We start from the raw sequence: 18,053 nt of genomic DNA, 5'->3' as shown, positions 1-18,053 counted from the left end.
TTAAAAACAATTCCATCTTATTCCGTGTCGGTTCCTGATTCCCAAAACATATAGATATGATATGTTTGGATTAAAAACACGCTCAGAAAGTTAAAACGAAGGTACAGTAAAGCGTGCTATGCAGCACAGCGCAACCGCTACCGCGCTTAACAGGCTCGTCACTTTCACTGCCTTTTGCACTAGCGGCGGACTACGGTCATTGTGAAAAAATGCAGTGCGTTCATTTTCATTCTGTGAGTTCCACAGCTTGACTAAATGTAGTAATTTCGCCTTACGCGACTTGTTAAGAAATACATTTAATGCAGCATTGTGTGTACGTTCGTGTTTCGGTGAGTGTCTTTGTGTGTGTGTGTGTGTGTGTGTGTGTGTGTTGTGCGTATCCCTATGACAGATAGACAGACAGGTTGCCGGAAGGAGTCTCACGCGCATACAAGTCGTCAAACACACAGTCCAGGAAACAATCAGACTCAATCATCAATGACAGACAGGCAAAAAGACTCCAGTCAGCGTAACTGTTAACAAACACTGTACATAACCCATTGTAGTTTCTTTGCTGTTAATCTCTCTCTCTCTCTCTCTCTCTCTCTCTCTCTCTCTCTCTCTCTCTCTCTCTCTCTCTCTCTCTCTCTCTCTCTCTCTCTCTCTCATCTATATAATATATATACGACTTGTGTCTGTCTGTGTGTGTGTGTGTCCGCGATGCACGGCCAAAGTTCTCGGTGGATCTTTTTCAAATTTGGAGACCGTATTCAGCTACACCCCGGACACAACCTCATCGATGAGATATTTCAACACGTGCTCTCAGCGCGCAGCGATGAACCGATTTTGGTTTTTCTCTGGATCCATTCCCAGTAACTCTTCCTTATCTTCTCCAGTGTTTTCAGCCGCGTTTATCTCCCTTCCTCCGTGCGGTGTACGCCGGCTTCCCGGCATAGCCGGGTCCCCGGCCGGGTATTCGGCTCGACTTCTTCCCGGCGCAGCCGTACCCGGCGAAGCGGGTATTCATCTAGTTATATATAGTTGGCGAAAAGTAACGCGCGCGAAGCGAAGGTGTCACGAGGGAAGGTGTCACGAGGCCGTACGCATCCCCGCATGAAAAACGCAGAAATACCGCATGCGTCACGCAGAATCATGCTGATTGGGTATACAGTTACATTTATTATGTGTTTAAGTTTACTGTGATAGTTCTTTGGTTATATTGTTTTCTGTTTCTGTTGACCCTATGTTAGGGCGAGGGCTAGTTATACTGTTCAAAAAAAGAAACGCATAGCTTGTAATATTTGGTTAATTTAGTTATATGGCTACAAGGATATCCACCAAACTGCAGAAAATGTTTATCTGGTCGTCGACCTTTCGTCCATTGCCACAAGTGAGCTCTGCACGTGACGCATGCGTTATCAGTGGCTACAATGTCAAAATTGCTCATTTGGCATGACCACTCGTCATGCTTCAGTGTAATCTCGTGAAACTCGGGGAATATTGAGCTCTCACCATGTCTTCCAAAACCCATAAAAGCGGATTGTTCGCCACAAAGAAATCAGACGACAATTCAGCGACGAAAGATGGCCCGATTGAGCAGAGAAGACCGCCAAATTGCATTGGGTCGTTTACAAGCAGGCCAAAGTCAAAGTGCAATCGCCAGGCACTTCCACGTGTCCCAGAGCACCATCAGTAGACTGTGGGTCAGGTTTCAAGCCACTGGCTCCGTTGCTGACTTGCCACGAGCGGGAAGACCAAGGGCGACAACTGCTGCTCACGACCGCTTCATACGGCTCCGCCACCTCCGGAATCGTTTCCTGTCGGCCTCATCTTCTGTCCAGGCTCTCCCCGGGCCACACCGATTATCGGACCATTTATCGAAAAAAAGAAACAAATGTCTGGGGATATCATACCCAGGAACTCTCATGTAAAATTTCATAAAGATTGGTCCAGTAGTCTACTCTGAATCGCTCTACACACACACACACACGCACAGACAGACACACACACATACACCACGACCCTCGTCTCGATTCCCCCTCTATGTTAAAACATTTAGTCAAAACTTGACTGAATGTAAAAATAGTGTATTCTCTGATGATTGTTAAACAACTTTACATCTGTCATTGAAACCTGTTACTCGCTATTAACGTGGGATTGAACCCTGGGCTTTGCCCAAGGATTAATTTCCCAGAGTCAACTTTGTGCAAACTCTCCTTGGTGTACAAACACCCCCAGGTTCCTGTAAAGATCCTAAGTTAACAGTGTAACTAACTAACTAAGTTAATGGCTTTGAACACACAAACACATGAATGCAGAAAAGAGAGAAAAGAGGGTAGGGTTTGTATGTTATAGCTGACTTTTCCCAGGAAGAAAGCAACCTGAATTTCCACAAAGGAAAACCTCACAGGACTTTATGATATAACCTACCAACCTACCTACCTACCTTCCTACCAACCTATACCTTTCTACCTCAGTACCTACCTACCTTATGGGCAATTTGCTCTGCAAAAACAACCTCTTTTTGTCAAACTGATGTTGGTAAAATTACTTTCCAAAACAACAAACACATCCAAAGACAAGCTTACTGAACTCTTTATTTGAAAAGAAATTAGGCAATGAAAATATCCACTGCATTGTACAAAAAGCTACACCCTCCCCCCACACTCTGACCCCATCTCTTTTTAAACAAAATTACCTAAAATACTTGAAGTCAAATATGTATCAAGAATGAAGTTACACCAAGTGATTAATGTGGCATTTTTCTTATAAAACATAGATTCACAATGATTTATATGGACAGAACAAAAACATTTTGATAATAAGAACAAACACACAAGTTAATATCAAACCTCCCTCTCTCTCATGTACTCATACTCCAATGTATATGTACCAATACAAGCATGGACACAAAAAAGATGTGCTCTCATACACACATAAGCTCTCAAATACACACACACACACACACACACACACACACACATGTGACACGTCACACACACACACACACACACACACACACACACACACACACACACACACACGTGGCACACACACACGCACGAACACACACACACACACATGCGCTCATGCGCGCATGCACACACACACACACACATACAGGCTCTCAGTTACACACACACACATGCTCTTATGCACGCTCACACACACACACATGCACACACACACAGGCTCTCAGACACACACACACACTAACACACACACGCGCGCTCAGAGATAGACACATGTGCTCCCTCTCTATCTCTCTCATACATACATGTCCACTATCTACCTCTCTCACACACCCACACACATGCATTCTCTCTCTCTCACTCACTCACTCACTCACTCACTCACTCACTCACTCACTCTCTCTCTTTCTCTCTCTCAAACGCATGATCACAGCTAAAAAAGCAGATACACAAAACAATAGTGTGTGTAGACACTGAACTGCAGACTCTGTGGACTAATAATGTCTGAAACAGACACCTTGCAAGACACTAAAAGTGTAGATCACAAACCCTGCGAAGCATTTCCAACTGCGCATAGTCTCTCAATAAATAAAAATGTTTTACACCACGATTGACACTTGCAATCAAATTGTTAATGTCTGGTGTCACAATTCACCTTTACTTCTGATGAAAATCAGTTCACCCACAATCAATCAGCTTCTACAGGCAGGCAACACCCCATGCCTACTTTCTCAGCCAACCATAAAGTCTGCCTTTTTTATGTGTCCATTCAATAAACTGACCACTCTTTCTACACACACATAAAAAGCAGCTTGCCTTTCAAAGGATTTTTCAGACAGTTCATCAGTTTTAAAACACAAACCCACAGAAATGTCGCTTCAATGGCATTGCATTCAGTCGTTCACCACTGACTGTCTGTTGTTGAACCCTGCGCAACGCAAAGGGTTGTGTCGTACGCCATTGCCAAAATCACTTGATTGCGCTTGCAAAAAGTCACTTTGTCATGGTATCAATCAGCTTCCAGGGAAACTCTCACGCATAAGTATCGAACATAAAATCACTGATTTAAATGAAACATTCATCACTTTGTTGGTAATGAGCTTGTGTCACAGCGATTCTACAGTGTCATCAATATTAAACGCGGAGTTCTGTGTAAGTCTTGCAGATCCAGTGCCAAATTTGAAGGCTAAAAACACGGACACCCTTTGGTAACCCTGTATTTTTTAGTGACTCCAACTATCGATTGCCTCATACATTTCAGTACTTTATGTAACATTTAGTAACACTTGTTGTGAAGTGGTTCACGCATTTCATAAACATGTTCATGAACACTGTGGATTTCCATCTGCTAAAAGAAGATGTAGGGTCAAGTTCATTGCGTGATTGTGTCTGGCGCTTGCATACATTGTTGTACATTGTATAAAATCAATTGTTCTGACATGTTGATTGACTTGCAGACTGTCAACTGCCCTAAAATGTCCAGTTGTCAGAATAGGCAGAAAATAATGCTGACTTGAGCACTGCTGAAGGACAAATAAACTTGTGTCTCTTTCAGAAAATACTGCTACTGGCCAAAGCAAGACTGGTGTTTTCTGTTTATATCATGCAGCACATTTTAGTCCTGACATCTGTAAGTTCCAGGGTGAGGATGTTCTGAGTTAGAGCATTACATTATCATGACTTTTGGCCAATAGGGAGCAAGATTGGTATGACATGCATGAATTTTCAGCAGCTGTATGATGCCACTACTGGTTCAAAGTAACATGACTTGCTGTCATATTTTACTGTGTCACATGAAATCACTGCTGGCTTGAAGCAACATGACTGGGTGTTGTATGTCAGTGCTGCTAAGCCTGTCCTTAACTAGCGAAGTCGACTACGCTAAAGTATATTTCGCGACACTGACCGCACAAAGCTTTAGCAGTGAGTTTTGGGTAAAAAGACTTTTTGAAGTCGACTTCGGGCTCACTTAAGGACCGCCTTAAATGACGGCTGGTGTCATGTGTCAGTGTGTCATACGACGTCACTGCCAGCCAGTGACAAAATGGTGCTGATCTCGGAGAAAGCGGGACGTTGCGAAGGCAGCTGTGCCGTACAGCGCTGCAGCAAATTCATGACAGTGGGCGAGTACAGTTCACTCAGCTCCAACGCCGCTTGACCATGCTGCAACGCTCGCAGGACCTCCTCGTCACTCAACAGTCGGTACGGCAAATCCGCAAGTTGCATCACCTCCCACAGAAACACGCCGAACGCCCAGATATCTCCAGCGGTGGTGCACATGACGCCTCCCTCCTCCTCCCCCACAGCCTCAGGAGCCATCCAGCGCAGTGGGACCAGGCGCTGGTGAAGAGGGTAGTATTCGCTGGCGTATACATCCCCGCACAGAGAAGGTCTCGCCACCTTGAGCTGCATGCGTGAAGTAAGGAGGATGTTTCGAGCGGCCAGGTCGCCGTGCACGAGGCCCTGACTGGCCAACGCATCCATGCCTGCTGCAACCTGCTGCCCCATGCTCAGTTTCTGGCTCGGTGTCAGTGCCGGTACTCTCGTTCCGCGTCGTCCGTTGTCGCTACGTGTTGCCAGAAGGAACTGTTTCAGGTCGCCCTGCACATGATAGGTTTATTCATCAGTATGTACCCCTTTTGTTCATTATGAATTTATTTAGTCCCATGCCTCACACTACTTAATAACCGCTAAACAAATCACCAGTTTGAAAAAAAGACAGACCAGTCCAACTCATCTCTTTGTAACTGTTGAGAGAGCTGCTTTGTTTAATAAGTGAACAAAGAGACAGACAGTGACACCACTTGAGACAGACCTAGTCATAAAGAATTATTAAGATTGATTAAGTATATGGCAGACTTTGTCTTCCAAACTGATCTAAACATCCAGCCTAGCTGGGAATGCTGAAAAAACAGAAGAAATAACCATTATGTCGTAAGTTTGATTCAGCATTCTAATATGCCTGACAGAAGCACACCACTCTAATTCTAAAGGGAATAGGAAAGGGCATGTACAGTAGTTTGTTCAGTTCATAAAGATACTTACCCAGTCGCAATACTCTGTGATGAGGAAGTGCGGCTCCGCTTCGCGACACACGCCTACCAAGTGCACCACGTTGGGGTGTTCAACGCGTGCAAACATGTCCATCTCAGAGTAGAAGTCGCGCACCTCACGCTCCCCCTTGGTCAGCAGTGACTTGACCACCACCAGTATCTCCTGGTCACCTGGTCGCGGACCTTTGGTGCGTGCCAGGAACACATCTCCGAAGCAACCTTTGCCTGCACACAGATTGTGCAAAGTTTATAGCTGTAGTCCAAATCGTGCCGTGACAATGTGTAAAGGTTTGTGTGTGTGTGTGAAGCTTGAATAAAGTCAATACTCAAGCGCATGGTTTAAAAAGAAAGTAAAAAGAAGCTTGTATGACCAGTATATCCATAAATGGTTTACAGAAATTGGAAAAAAAATGTTTTGGAATTACAGGCAAATCCGGATAAGACGAAATTGAAGGGACCGAATTGTTTTTGTGTCCTATCCGAAATTTCGACTTGGTCATAGTACAGTGGAACCCCTCTCTAGCAACCTTGAAAATGTTGACAAAAATCGGTCCTTATGGAGGGGGGTCCTTACAGAGGGAGGGGGCGGGGCCACAAAGAAAGTCACCTCAGATTTTCTTAAAAAAAGAAAACAGAGAAGTTTGAGTTGCTGACGACCGTTTCCTCAAGCAAACTGCTTCGATTTCATGTTTGACATTGTCGATGGTGTCCACCAGTTCTGGTGCATGTTTCAATGCAAAAAGAGTTAGTTTCTGAGCAAGCATTTCTTTACAGCAGTCCCTGCAATGATGAAGGCCCTCCGAGAAAGAGAGTGAAAAATCGGCCACCGTTCTCAGCATCGCGTATCTGTGTGTAACCTCTTTCATTGACAAGATACTCGTTTCCCTGCAGCCTTGACCAGTGAGTCGGTTACCTAATCTGTGAACCCTTCAGTTGTGTTGCTTTGTCAAAAGTTAGACACAGTCAACTAGTTTTGCTCTGAGTGAACAGTGCAGCTGGCCTCAATTAGCCGGTGACACCTCTCTGGCCACAGCACAAAACAGTACATGGCTGGGGGGAGAGAGAGAGAGAGAGGGGGGGTAGCTGGCTAAACTCAGTGGGGTGTCCGGTGTCACTGAAGTCAGCAGGAAGAGCATTGGAGAGAAATAGAGAGGTGTACTCTTCCAAACAATTTCCAAGGATCAATTATCAGGGCTTAGGGTAGTCAGTGAGGGAGAGTGAGAGCGGTTTGTGTACAGTCCGACTGAAGAGTGAAAAGTCACTGCCACAAGATCGGCATGCAGTCAATAAAGCCAGACAAGAAGAATGATTATGACATGCGGCTCTATCTGCTGTTTTTTTTTTTATTCAAACTGGTTTTCAACGCTTATTCTCACAAAGCATCTGCACACCTGCCTCTGCCTCTGTGCTGTGTTTGTGTGGCTGCTTTCGTATGATGTCAGTGCATGGTGAGTGCGTTCACTGCCTTGTCACCACTTCCCCACCTTTTTCAGAATGTTTTCTTGGAGTTGGATAATTCTCCTTACTCCTCGCCCCCTCCTTACTCCTCGCCCCCTCCTAACTTCAGTTCATACTTTATTGCGTGCCGACTGACCAGTCGGTGTGGCGTCCGTGTAGAGAAGAAGGGAATAAGGTTACACAATGCGCTAGTGTGAGACGCTAAGTTTCGTGTTTCGAGTTGCTGTAGTAAATATAGAGTAAACTTTGTCTTTGGGACTGACTTTCTGTTGTGTGCTATCCGTCTTTCGACTTACGTAAGGGAAATCCCATTTCGAGCTCAGGGTACTTTGTACACATAGATAAAGAGGGATAATTCCGGACCAGAATTTCTTTGTGTGCTAAGCGAATTTTTGACTTAACCGTTTGTGAGTTAGCTGGATTTGCCTGTATCGAATGTTTAAAGATATTTTTGCATGTGAAGACTATGTCACACACCTGCCATATCAGCAATGTGTTTCAATGATGAAGTTTAGAACATTAAGCAACAATTTGCCTGTACAGAAAGAACGTTATCTTAACATCCCGAGGTCAGAAAGAACTTGCAACAAATGTGTATCACAAGACATAGGTGATGAATTCCATTATTTATTTGTCTGTGATTTTTTCAAAGAAGAAAGAGCTGAGTTGTTACCACCTTACTATTGGAAAAAACCTAATGCACTTAAATTTACAAAGTTGTTTGCTACTAAGAAAAAGAAATTGCTAAAGAATATTTTGGACTTTATTAATAGAATTTGTAACAGTTTTTCATAATTTTTTTATTTTTTTATTTTTTTATTTACTATATTAGCATATATCATGATTGTATTGATTGTATTTATTGTTCAAAATGCCCCCATGGGTTATGGACTAATACAACTTGAACTTGTAATGTTCTGTTTTGCAGGACTCATTTATTTCACCTCATTTCTACCTGTTATCACCTTTTCTTTTCTTCTATCATCTTTTTTCCTTTCTCTTTCCTGGTACACCAAAAAGGTGTTAGCACTTAGTTCTGTTTTTCACAGCCCTGCGGCATCTGTGGGCAAACAATGCAGGCTTAACAATGTACAGTGGAACCTCCCCATTCAGACCTCCCAAAATCTGGGAAAATCAGATCTTAAAACAGAAGGGGGGAAAATCAGATCTTAAAACAGAAGGGGGGAAAATCAGATCTTAAAACAGAAGGGGGGAAAATCAGATCTTGAAACAGAAAGGGGGGAAATCAGATCTTAAAACAGAAGGGGGAAAATCAGATCTTGAAACAGAAGGGGGGAAAATCAGATCTTGAAACAGAAGGGGGGAAAATCAGATCTTAAAACAGAAGGGGGAAAATCAGATCTTGAAACAGAAGGGGGGAAAATCAGATCTTAAAACAGAAGGGGGGAAAATCAGATCTTGAAACAGAAGGGGGGAAAATCAGATCTTAAAACAGAAGGGGGAAAATCAGATCTTGAAACAGAAGGGGGTTTAAAACGGTATTAAATTTACAGAGGTTATGAACAGAAAGTCTGCAAAAACAATGTCTTAAAAGGGAGGGGGTCTTGAATTGGGGGGGGGGGGGGGGGTTAACAGGGGGTTTCCACTGAATCTGAAAAGCTGTGCATAATGAATTAACTCATTTCTTACCCATGATGCCCAGAGTGTTGAGCTGGTGGCGTGGGTACTGCAGACGGTCAAGACTGGGGCGGCGACTGCGAGAGTTCTGTGACTGGGAAGAGTGCGAGCCGGGCTGGGAGGAGAGGGCGGAGCCAGCGTGAGATCGGTTGTCGCTGTCGCTGCGGAACTGAGCGCACGAGTCTCGGTCCTTCATCAGCAGTTCGTGCTGCTCCCGATGCAGGTCTCCGTTCTCTGCCTTCACTGTGAGAGGAAAGAAACGAAGATATCAATGTTATTTCTATCGCAAATTATTTGACGGGGAAAGATATTTAATGAGTGAATGATCCTAATACTAACTTAGGCTTAGTGGTATGTACATGAATTGGAATAAACAGAACAGGCTCAAAGAAAACGGTAAGGAAAAATACATACTTTTTTTGGTTGATCCATTATCTTTATAGTCTGTGTTACTATCCATTCCTGCATCAATATGAATATGTGCTGACAAAGAGAACATGTTTTCAAACAATTAAGCTACAGCAACAAGTATGACTGCAAGATTTCCAACTTGTTAAATCATGATGTCCTTGCGATGGGATTCTCAACAATGTAGAGGGCAAGTGCTCTATGACTGCACAACTGAGTCGGCTACGAATTGAGAAACCAAGGTTGCTAGAAAGAGTTGAATTAACAGTCTGTCTACTGTGTGTGGGAAAATTAAGAAAAGTCACTTACATGGCAGAGCCTTGTGATTGCGACACTGCGTCAGGAGACGGTAGCTGCAGAAAGCAGTCAGACCGATGACAAGGGCCAGATAGGCACCAGCGCTGCACACTGCAATGATGATGGTCTTGACCATGTTGAAATCTTCCTCCTCATCCAGGGGGTGGTCTGTGGGCAGAGAGGTCACACAAGTTACAAACATGCATCACTCACAAATCCAATAATCTTGCCAGAGATCGCATCCAGAGCAAACTCTTTCATTTGTCTCATAATTATTTTTTGTCTGTCCTCTATAAAGACCATTGGGTCGATGTATTTCTGAATCAGAGAATACACAGTATTACAAGCTTACTTGTGACTCGCAGGTAGAAGTCCCATCGGGCCACACCAGCAGTGTTGTTGGCCACACAGGCGTACATTCCGTTGTCTTCGATGAACACCTGGCGAATATTCATGCTGCCATTCTTGAAGATCTGCAACAAGCCAAAATAGGGTCTAGTAAACCACAAATTACACATTTTATTTACTGTTTGCCAGAAACAAAAACAATAAAAATATTTATGCTTTAGTAGTATTGTAAAGCTACAAAAGATGCTTGTCAGACGCTCGTCACTGGATTGGATAGGTCAACTTCCCATGCCTGTAACTTTGACAGAGTACAGATGTGGGTACAGCATGAAGCCAGAACATACTGTGTATCTCCTTGCGTCAGGCTGTCTCTGTACCATGAGATGTTGGGACTGGGAAACCCTTTGGCTAAACAGGGCATGTGTATATGCCTCTGTGTGTGTGCATGCATGTGTATACAGTGAAGTCAGAACATACCGTGTATCTCCTGGCATCAGGCAGGATGGGCTGGCTGTCTCTGTACCATGAGATGTGGGGACTGGGAGACCCCTTGGCAACGCAGTGCAGCAGTGCCGGCTGTCCCTCAAACACGGTCACGTTGTTCGACTTCACTGTGATAGCCGGCCATTCTGAAACAACATCAACACCTCTTCATTGCTATTTGCAAGTTTTGTAGGCTGCTGGTTAAAGGCACAGTAAGCCTCCCGTAAACCATCACAGAGCTCCCCGAGCGTCTAAATACAGTACAAGCATACTTCCATTTGAACGCTCACCGAACGGGAACATCCTGGCTGCTTTCTGTCGAGCGTGAGACATTTTCCAAGACTTATTTTCGTGGACTTGGCCCTGAAGAACAATGGCGCCTCGTTTTTGCGCTAGACCTAACTTTTAAAATCTAAATAATAAATTGACAGCTTGTTACACAAACATTCTTTAATCATAAAAGAATTCGTTTTTCATCAAGACAAGATCAGAACAATTCGAAGTTGTGAAAGTTTAAAAAAAGAAAAGCCCGGAAGCAGGGTCACGCAAGGGTCGTAGCAGACGACGGCCCGGTTTATCAGTGCAAATCGCCGTTCCTCTCAACAGTCAAAAGCCATCGCTAGAGTTCTTGTGAACCACAGCCGTTGTTTCGTGCATAAAAAACGTGCTATTGTAGATAAGCTCACGTCGAGTCGCATTCAAATGACTAACTATGACGACTGCATTGTGAAAAGGGGGAAAACGGGATCACACGGGTTCACAATGGCTCAGGGGTAAGATAAACCACGCAAAAATAAATTCTTTGAAAATTGTTCGCTCTTTACGGAGGGCACCTAGGATGTTCTCAATTGGTGAGTGTTTAAATGAAAGGGTGTTTGTACTGTGTGTAAAAGCCTGACCGTATCTGTGATGGTTTACGGGAGGCTTACTCTGCCTTTAAGTATTGAATGAAGACCTATCACATTGCTGCCCACAAGTCATCCTAGCAACGGGTTTACTCAACACCTTAGGACTGGGAATACTCAGCATTGTAACATTTATTCATACCATATGGCATATGATATGGAATAAACTGCAGCCCCTTTGTCTGTTTGCAAACTGAGTTAAAAAAAAAATCTTGTGGTCCTGACAATGATCACCCAGGCATCACAAACAAGTAGACTGACAGTTTTTTTGGCAGGTGTAAGACATGACTGATCAATTTGCTAAGGAACCTGGTCAAGTGATCCATGGAACCTCTTACTAGGTGAAGATACTCTAACTGATTCTGAAAATGATCCGTTGTTTCTAAAATGAAATCAGACAATCAGTCTATTTGGTGTGCTTTCTCACCTTATCCCTGCCCTAGTAATGTTCGTTTCAGCAACACATAACAAACAAACACACGAAAGGAATGAAGAAAAAAAAACCACTCACCAACAATGTGCACATAAATCGTAGCGTTGATGATCCCCTGCGTAGAATGCGTAGCCACACACATGTAGGAGCCTGCATCCTGGCGGCGCGCCGTGTCGAACACAAGCCTGTTGCCGCGCTGGTACACGTGATCTGGCAGTCGGTACATCTTGCCGGATCCAACCTTCAACCAGCGAACGTGCGGTTGCGTCTCTGCCTCTGCCTTGCACTCTATCTCTCCTACCTTGTCCAGTTCCAGTTGAGCGTCTGACGGGGTCGGTGAGAACTTGAGGCGCTCTGCACACACAATATCAATGCTGCTTTACCAAAAAAAACCTGATAAACCAAACAAAAAATAATCAAACACAGATCAGGCCAAAAGTCTGATATACAGTTGAACCTGTTTGTAATGACCAGCCAAGGGACCAACTAAAATAGGCCCTTACAGACAGGTGCTTGTTATGGAAACCAAATAGGACAGAACCACATCAGGGTTTCTTTGGGGCAGTCATAATGGGTAGGTGGTTGCTATCAAGAGGTGGTTGCTATCAAGAGGTGGTTGCTATCAAGAGGTGGTTGCCAGTGCAGGTTTGAATGTACTCTCCTACTTGCCCAAAACATTTTTTTCTTGCGAACAGCTAATTTGACATTATGATCCCCATGCAAAAAGTGATAACAGTCGAACATGTCAATAATGAGCACCTGAGGTAGCAAGCAAAAGTGTTAGACAAAGGGCGGTTCTGGTGAGGTTATGCCCCTTCTTTCTTTCGGCTGGTAACAGGCGCCACCTCGCGGCAAGATCACACGAGAAAGGAAAAAAATGTGCATTGGTCCCAAATAGCATGTCGCTTTGGTAACAGTTCGTGTGTAAGTTGTGCATTTTATAAAAAGACAATGGTAACAGGCGGAACCTCGCGGCAAGATCACAGGAGTTGTCTCGCGTTATCACCCCAGAAGCGCTCATTCTGTTAGACAATTAGTCGCAATGAAAAGTTGAAATTTATTGGGAAAAAAACACCCTCTGCAAATCCTGTTTATGATGGTCGCCAGGGAAAGTTAAACGATATCGTATCCCTACTTTTGAATTGTTAAAAACATTTGTTACATGCCGTGCACTGAATACTTACTTGTGACAGTGAGGCGGGCAGTGGCGGAAGAGACGAGGAGATGACCAGATGTGTTGGCCACACAGGCATAGTCGCCCATGTCGCTCAGCTGGGTTCCCATAATCCTTAGCAATCCGTTCTGCAGATCCTGCTGAAAGCGGCCCAGCGACTGAAACAAAATATGGAAAGATCTTAGGCATTGCTGGGAGACAACACAAGCTTGACAAGCTTGAGCAAGGACGGAAAGGGTTGTTTCCCTTGAACTCTCTCTCTCTCTCTCTCTCTCTCTCTCTCTCTCTCTCCCTCTCTCTCTCTCTCTCTCTCTCTCTGTTTGCTTATATCTGACGCATGCCTTGTCTTGTCAAACTAATCATGCTCTTGTTTTTAACAATATTGACATGTCAGTGGTGTAAACTAAAAAGAAAATAAATACAACAAAGATCTTTGGAACGAAAGTAAAACTAGTAACTTTGCAACAATGATGGAACCATCATTTGCACTGCAGCACTAGGTTTCACAGACATACATCAGTGTATTATGTGTGTGTGTGTGTGTGTGTGTGTGTGTGTGTGTGACAGGCGAGTAGACAGACAGACAGACAAGAGACAGAGAGAATTTCAAATGAAGACTTGAAAAGGTAAACCACAGGAATAACAAAAGGTGAGAAAACAACTTGGCAGAAAGCGAAGCCCACCACACACAAAAATCCACCACCAACAACAAAACCAAGTCATTAAACAAACCAATACAACACTACACGGTGCATCATCAACAACTTACCACAGGTACATCTGCCCCATCCCTGGTCCAGGTGACCCTGGTGACGGGGTACTGGGTGCCCACCACCTGACAGCTGAGGATCACCTCCCCGTCCTCCTCCACCGTGGCGGGCTGGGGGGCACGGCTGATGATGGGGGGTACTGCACATATACAATATGAATGGTGAGTCTCAGACATACAGATATGATAAGACGGAGAGAAAACACGTAAATATAGTTACACGCACCGAGACAGACATACGCAAAGAGAGAGGAACAGGGAGAGAAAGGAGGAGGAAGGGGGGGGGGAGAGACTGAGAGAGACTGAGAGAGAGAGACACACACACACAGAGAGAGAACGAGAGAGAGACTGAGAGAGAGAGAGAGACAGAGAGAGAGACTGAGAGAGAGACTAAGAGAGAGAGACTGAGAGAGAGAGACTGAGAGAGAGCGAGAGCGAGAGACTGAGAGAGAGAGACTGAGAGAGAGACTGAGAGAGAGAGACTGAGATAAAGAGAGAGACTGAGAGAGAGAGACAGAGAGAGAGAAAAAGAGAGACAGAGAGAGAGACTGAGAGAGATAGAGAGAGAGAGAGACTGAGAGAGAGAGACTGAGAGAGAGAGACTGAGAGAGAGAGAGAGACTGAGAGAGAGATAAAGAGAGAGAGAGACTGAGAGAGAGAGAGATAAAGAGACTGAGAGAGAGAGACTGAGAGAGAGAGAGAGAGAAAGAGACTCGGAGAGAGAGAGAGAGAGAGAGAGAGAGAGAGAGAGGCTGAGACAGAGAGGAAACGAGTCGCGCAAACACAACATAGGCAAACGTAAACACAGACGAACTTTGCGATTGGGAAGCAATGACACGCTGTGACGCACCAGTAAACACGTGGAATCAAGTTAGGGAGGTGCATGGATTTGAGACCCATCTTCAGACAGGAAAGGCAACGCCAACAGATCAGAGATGAGATCAAAAAAGAAAGAAAATCATTCGCAGAGTCCACACATGTCCGGAAACCCGAGAGCAAAAAGTACAACACGAAATATACAACAACACAATAGATCAGTAAGTGAACGAACGCCGGAACGAACGAACCGAACAAACGAACGCACAAACAAACAAACAAACAAACACATGAGTGAATGGATGAATGAACGAACGAACAAACGAACGAATGTGTAGATAAATGTATGAATGAATGAACGAACAAACGAACGAATGAATGAATGAATGAACGAATGAATGAATGAATGAAAGAATAAATAAACTAATGAATGAAGGAATAAATGAAACAGAATGTAATTTCTGACAGAATCCATCAGTCACTGAGTCTACCCCGCTAGACAACCTCGAGAAACAGCATGATGGTACATGTATAAGCAGTGTTTTCTGGCACCATCACACTCCAACCCCTGCGGTGTTCTACAGTCTACACAAACACCCTCGCATCCAAAACAAGGCAGCAGAAGGCACACGCGCGTAGCGAGCGATAAAGCCGCCAACCTTCAGTCTATGACCTCGTCCAACACAAAACAATTGGACTTGAAAGCAAACTGATCTTCATAAAACTGTCGGTAGGGCACTAAAGAAGCCTGCAGCAGAATGTTGTACACAGACGTAGGGGGAAAAAACTGGTAGTCTATGAGGCGTGGAATGGCGTATATACATAATTGTAGACTACCATCATGGTGCTGTTTTACGCTCCACCGCTTCTCTCTCTCTCTCTTTCTCTCACTGACACACGCAAGCACATACACACACACACCCGGCCACACCCGCGCGCACGCACGCACACTCACACACAGACACACGCACGCAGACACAGCTACTCACACGGTCTTTCTCTTTTTTTCATCCCCTCTCTCCATCCTTCGACTCTGTCTCTCTCAGTCTCTCTCTCATACACACAGAGACACACACAGAGACACACACAGAGACACACGCACGCACGCACATATATCTTTCTCTCCCCCTCCCCCTCCCTCTCTCTCTCTCTCTCTAACTGAAAAACGCATTCATCCTTAGTTTCGATCATCATAGCACGCAAGGTCTGCAATGTCTATCTTGTTCAAGGCGACAGACTTGGAACCGTTCTCCATCGCTACACCATCAAAAACACGTATAGATCCTTGTCTTGGAAAATAACTGCTTCTGTATTTTAAATGAAAACCTTGCACTTTCGAATTTTCAATATAAACTGCCGCTATTACTAATGGAATTAGCAGTCCTGTGTTCTTTGTCTGTCCCTCTGCTCTAGTCCCGGCCTGCATCATTGACTTCTTTCACAATGGAAAGAAAAGCGTTGCAGGGGTCACGCTTACTATGAGCGATTTTGTTGGCGTTGCTTGACTCAAAACAAGACCTACATTGCTCAGCGCTATGGCTAAAATGCAATGTTGACGCAACATTCTGCAATGACAGCGACCCCTGGATTGTCATAAAAAGACTGAGGAAGAAGATCCGTTGCCGAGAGGGTTGGGGTGGATGTTTTCATCCCAAAACGACAACGGATCTTTATATTTTCTTCCTTCCGTCAAGGTAAATTAATTGCCTGTTTACTTCCCAGATGCTATTCACCTCTTTAATACAAATATTTTAAAAAAATCTTAATAATCTCAAGGCAAATTTCTTTTTAAACATCTCCTTTGCAAACGCTGGAATAAAGACATTACTTACTTCTCCTTGCAGCTTAAACCTCTAAAAAACACACACACCAAAAACACCATCTCTACCCCTTCGATGCCGTGCAAATGAAATTAGCGTGTTCGTGTGATCACAGGGGTTTCAAGACCGCAGCGCAGAGGGAGGAGGCCTGTTTTGACAACGGCGGTGTGTGCTGCTTCTACCTGGGCTAACGAGGATGGTTGAAATAGTTCTCTTTTTACTGCTTGTTAAACGAGCTGGGAAGAAGCACTATATATGTTCCGCACATATTTGCCGTAGTGGCACTTTTACACAGTCCGTGATAAGTACGCTATATATAACAAGACCAGGAATGGGGTTGGACGTGGGCGGGTGATATACAGGGTTAGCACGTCACCTCACGAATAACATGTACTAATTTCCCCGAAAGCGGCGTATGGCTGCCTGAATCGCGGGGTAAAACGGTCATACACTTGAAAGATCATGGGAGTTTCAACCCATAAACAAAGAAGAACATGTAGCCTACTAAGTTCCATTCAAATTTCCAATATTTTGACATTTATGGCGCGCAAATGATAAGTGTGGTGCCACGTCAAATGGGCCTCTTGTGGTAGATCTATCAGTTCTTTTCAAAGCGCACCATAGCACCTTGTAGCGAACATCAACAACGCTATTTGTTTGTGTTGGCTTTAGTTACATAAAACTGAACATCAAATGCTCGATCGACTCCCCTTTGCAGAGGTAGAGGTGCCGCTGAGTGGCACCTATGTGACCTTGACAGACGACACAATGCGTAAGGGTCACCAGAGGCATTAAACTCATCAAATTTCAAATGTCTATCTTCAAAAACATTTAAGAAAAATAACACAAAATTATGTCCACTGTATTATTGACCTGAACCCGACCTCGCTGTGAATTTTAAATTTGATGCAGGCCAATCAGATTTCCATTGAACCGTTATTGAAGTGTGTGAAAAGTGTGCGAAGTTTTTAAGTTCGAGCTCAAAAAACGTTCAAGAAAATTATTATTTATTTTCTTCTGATAAACAGCGCTCTGCCTCATTTGTTTAAGATGATCATTTTCTTCATTTTTTTCCAAAGCGTAGACTACCTGGCTTGTGATCTTGACATTTGAGGAGGATCAATGCGGCGGCGGGCGGCAGACTCGTGTCTGGAGGACCGCCATTGAGCCCTCAAAGTGAGTGAAGTTTCAAAGTTTAAGCTTCAAAATACTAATTTCTCTCATTTTTTACCCCTCTTTTTTTACCCTTCTTTGATCTTGAAACTTGACAAGGGTCAATCAGACTTTCATTATGCCTGTAGATCACTAAACTAGAAACTCATAAAATTCTGAAAAAAATATTATGTTTCATTTTTTCTTGAACCCGACACCGCTGTGATCTTGAAATTTGACAAAAGCCTCCTTAGCTTTCATCGTTGCCGAGAGTGTGAGATTCGAAGCTTCACCTTCATAAACATCCGAGAAAATCTCACACTCTAGATGCTTTTTACCCCATCGTTT

At 44.1% G+C, this 18,053-nt stretch overlaps 1 protein-coding gene across 1 annotated transcript in view; it reads right to left on the bottom strand.

The window, feature by feature from the left end:
• Nucleotides 1-2,646: 2,646 nt before the first annotated feature.
• The window catches only part of LOC138953663 (inactive tyrosine-protein kinase 7-like), a 127,387-nt gene continuing 111,980 nt past the window's right edge, over nt 2,647-18,053 (bottom strand). The window contains exons 10-17 of the mRNA XM_070325543.1: nt 13,159-13,306; nt 12,053-12,328; nt 10,631-10,782; nt 10,158-10,278; nt 9,818-9,973; nt 9,113-9,343; nt 5,997-6,229; nt 2,647-5,552 (exon numbers count right to left, since the gene is read on the bottom strand). Of these exons, the coding sequence (XP_070181644.1) occupies nt 4,965-5,552; nt 5,997-6,229; nt 9,113-9,343; nt 9,818-9,973; nt 10,158-10,278; nt 10,631-10,782; nt 12,053-12,328; nt 13,159-13,306 (1,905 nt within the window). The 3' untranslated portion in view covers nt 2,647-4,964. The remainder of the gene's footprint in view (nt 5,553-5,996; nt 6,230-9,112; nt 9,344-9,817; nt 9,974-10,157; nt 10,279-10,630; nt 10,783-12,052; nt 12,329-13,158; nt 13,307-18,053) is intronic.

Source organism: Littorina saxatilis, linkage group LG17 (genome assembly GCF_037325665.1).
Source record: "Littorina saxatilis isolate snail1 linkage group LG17, US_GU_Lsax_2.0, whole genome shotgun sequence".
Classification (NCBI taxonomy): Eukaryota; Metazoa; Mollusca; class Gastropoda; order Littorinimorpha; family Littorinidae; genus Littorina; species Littorina saxatilis.
The sequence above is the reverse complement of the archived record's forward strand: the minus strand, read 5'-3'. Positions and strand labels throughout refer to the sequence as shown.